The sequence below is a fragment of the Condylura cristata genome, unplaced genomic scaffold, assembly GCF_000260355.1.
Source record: "Condylura cristata isolate star-nosed mole 26May11 unplaced genomic scaffold, ConCri1.0 scaffold00041, whole genome shotgun sequence".
NCBI lineage: Eukaryota > Metazoa > Chordata > Mammalia > Eulipotyphla > Talpidae > Condylura > Condylura cristata.
The window spans coordinates 5412500-5414443 of NW_004567142.1; the positions used below are offsets into that span (position 1 = coordinate 5412500).

The 1944-nt window shown below is 70.1% G+C and overlaps 1 protein-coding gene across 1 annotated transcript in view; it reads right to left on the reverse strand.

Moving 5' to 3' along the window:
- The window catches only part of JOSD2 (Josephin domain containing 2), a 3368-nt gene that overhangs the window by 838 nt on the left and 586 nt on the right, over nucleotides 1-1944 (reverse strand). Inside the window, exons 2-3 of the mRNA XM_012733521.1 lie at nucleotides 1299-1460; nucleotides 1037-1213 (exon numbers count right to left, since the gene is read on the reverse strand). Coding sequence (XP_012588975.1) covers nucleotides 1037-1213; nucleotides 1299-1446 — 325 coding nt within the window. The 5' untranslated portion in view covers nucleotides 1447-1460. The remainder of the gene's footprint in view (nucleotides 1-1036; nucleotides 1214-1298; nucleotides 1461-1944) is intronic.

The window sequence follows — 1944 nt, forward strand, 5'->3', positions numbered from 1 at the left end:
TGAGTTCTGGGTCCCCGAGGTGGCCCCCTCCTCCCCCCAAAGCAGGCGGTCTTGGGGTCTGGGAGCCAAGGCCTTGGGCCTCTCCGCTGGGCCCTGCAGCCAGAGTGCAGCCGCCCGCCCTCCCGCACCCCTGCACCTGGGCCCCGCGGGCTCCCAGGCCCCGCCCCCGCGCCCTAGCCCCTGGACACAGCGCCCAGGACAGGGAGCCCCTGACAGCCCCCCGCCTCCCGGCCAGGCCCTCCCACCCCTCAGCACCAGCGCCGAAGCCACGTTCCCAGAGTGCCGCCCAGGGTGCCGGCTGGGGCTCCCCAGCTGGGGGCTGAGCCACCCAGTGGCGCCCACAGGTCCTATGTGAACCCCCGGCTCACCCCGCAGCTTCTCCCCTGCCCAGGGCCCCGGGCCCCTCCCGGACAGGGTCTGGCCTGGGAAGCCCAGGACCGGCCCTCCGGCAGCCCTCCTGCCGCTGCCCCACGGCCACCTCTCGACCACGCCCCTTGCTCCCGCCACGCCCGGCGGCTGCTGCCCGGCGTCCAGCCGGCACCGGCTCTCTGGGCCCTGCCTTCTCTGCCAGGGCGGGCCGGGAGGGCAACTCATTCGTGTGTCGCCGTGTGTGTCTCAGGCAGGCTCTGGGGCTCAGCCCTGGGTCTCCGGGGAGCCCCCAGCCCTGATCTGAATGGGAGGGGCAAGCACGGTCTCTCCTGGGGGACCCGGGGCAAGGGCGGCGGGAGACAGGTCAGTTGGGTGTAGGACTGAGCGGGGGGAGAGTCAGGAGGCCATGAGGCCTGGGCTGGGCTGGGCTGGGGCAGAGAGGAGGGGACGCGGCCGACAGAGGACAGGACTCCACGTCTGAAGTCGGAGCGCCAGGATGAACACTGAGGCGGCCGAGGACGGAGCTGTGCAGGCAGGAAGGACAGAGCACAGGGCGACCCCACGGCCCGCAGCGCCGGGCGCGTCCCAGTCTCGCCAGGAGCTGAGAGGGGTCTGCTTTGGGGGCAGCAGCGAGAGGAGCTGTGGGGGCCGCTTGGTCTGGGCCCACAGGCCTTGGCCACCAGCCTTCGCTGACTCCGCCAGGGGCTGGGGAGCCGGATGGGGCAGGGACAGCGGGGACCCCAGAGGGAAATCGCAAGCTGGGGCGCCAGCCTGGCCAGGGCAAGCAGGTGCGGGGGCTGGGCCCGGCTGGGCTGTGGACAGGTATCCACCCGCAGGTCCAGCCCTGGCCGGTGGGGGGCAGCAGAGAGCTCCGGGCTCCAGCCGGCCAGCAGCCCCTGCTCCGTCCGCTGGGGTGGGCGGGTGGGGTCACCTCTTGCAGATCTCATCGGCAGCCTCCTGGCTGAAGAGCTGCTGCTGCAGGACGTTGTTGAGCGCGTGGACCGCACACAGCTCCAGGCGCTGACGCTCGTGGTACACGGGGGGCGGGCTCGGCTGCGCTCCCGGGGCCTGGGACATGCTGGCCTCAGCTCCTGCTCCGGGAGCGGGGAGAGCGTGCTCGGGGGCCTGGGACTGCGAGGGGCGGGAGCCCGACCTGAGGGCTCCTTGCTGCGGCAGGTCCCCCCCTGCCCCATCCCTCGGGAAAGGCCTGCTCAGGAGAGCAACAGAGTCCACCCTGGCCACATCCCAGGTGCAGGGGACCCTATGTCGTTACCTAGCAACAGAGGAACCCCTCTTTCCTGTCGAAGGCAACAGGAGCCTTCTTTGGTTACCTAGCAACAGACACGCCTCCCCTCCCCACTAAGTGATAAATCTCTCCTCTGGTCACTTAGCAAGAGAGGACCCCCCCCTCCACCTCACTGGGTCACAGTCTCTGGTCACTTAGCAACAGACGACCCCTCCACCTCACTGGTCACAGTCCCTGGTCACTTAGCAACAGACGACCCCCCCAACCTCACTGGGTCACAATCTCTGGTCACTTAGCAACAGAAGACCCCCACCTCACTAGGTCACTGT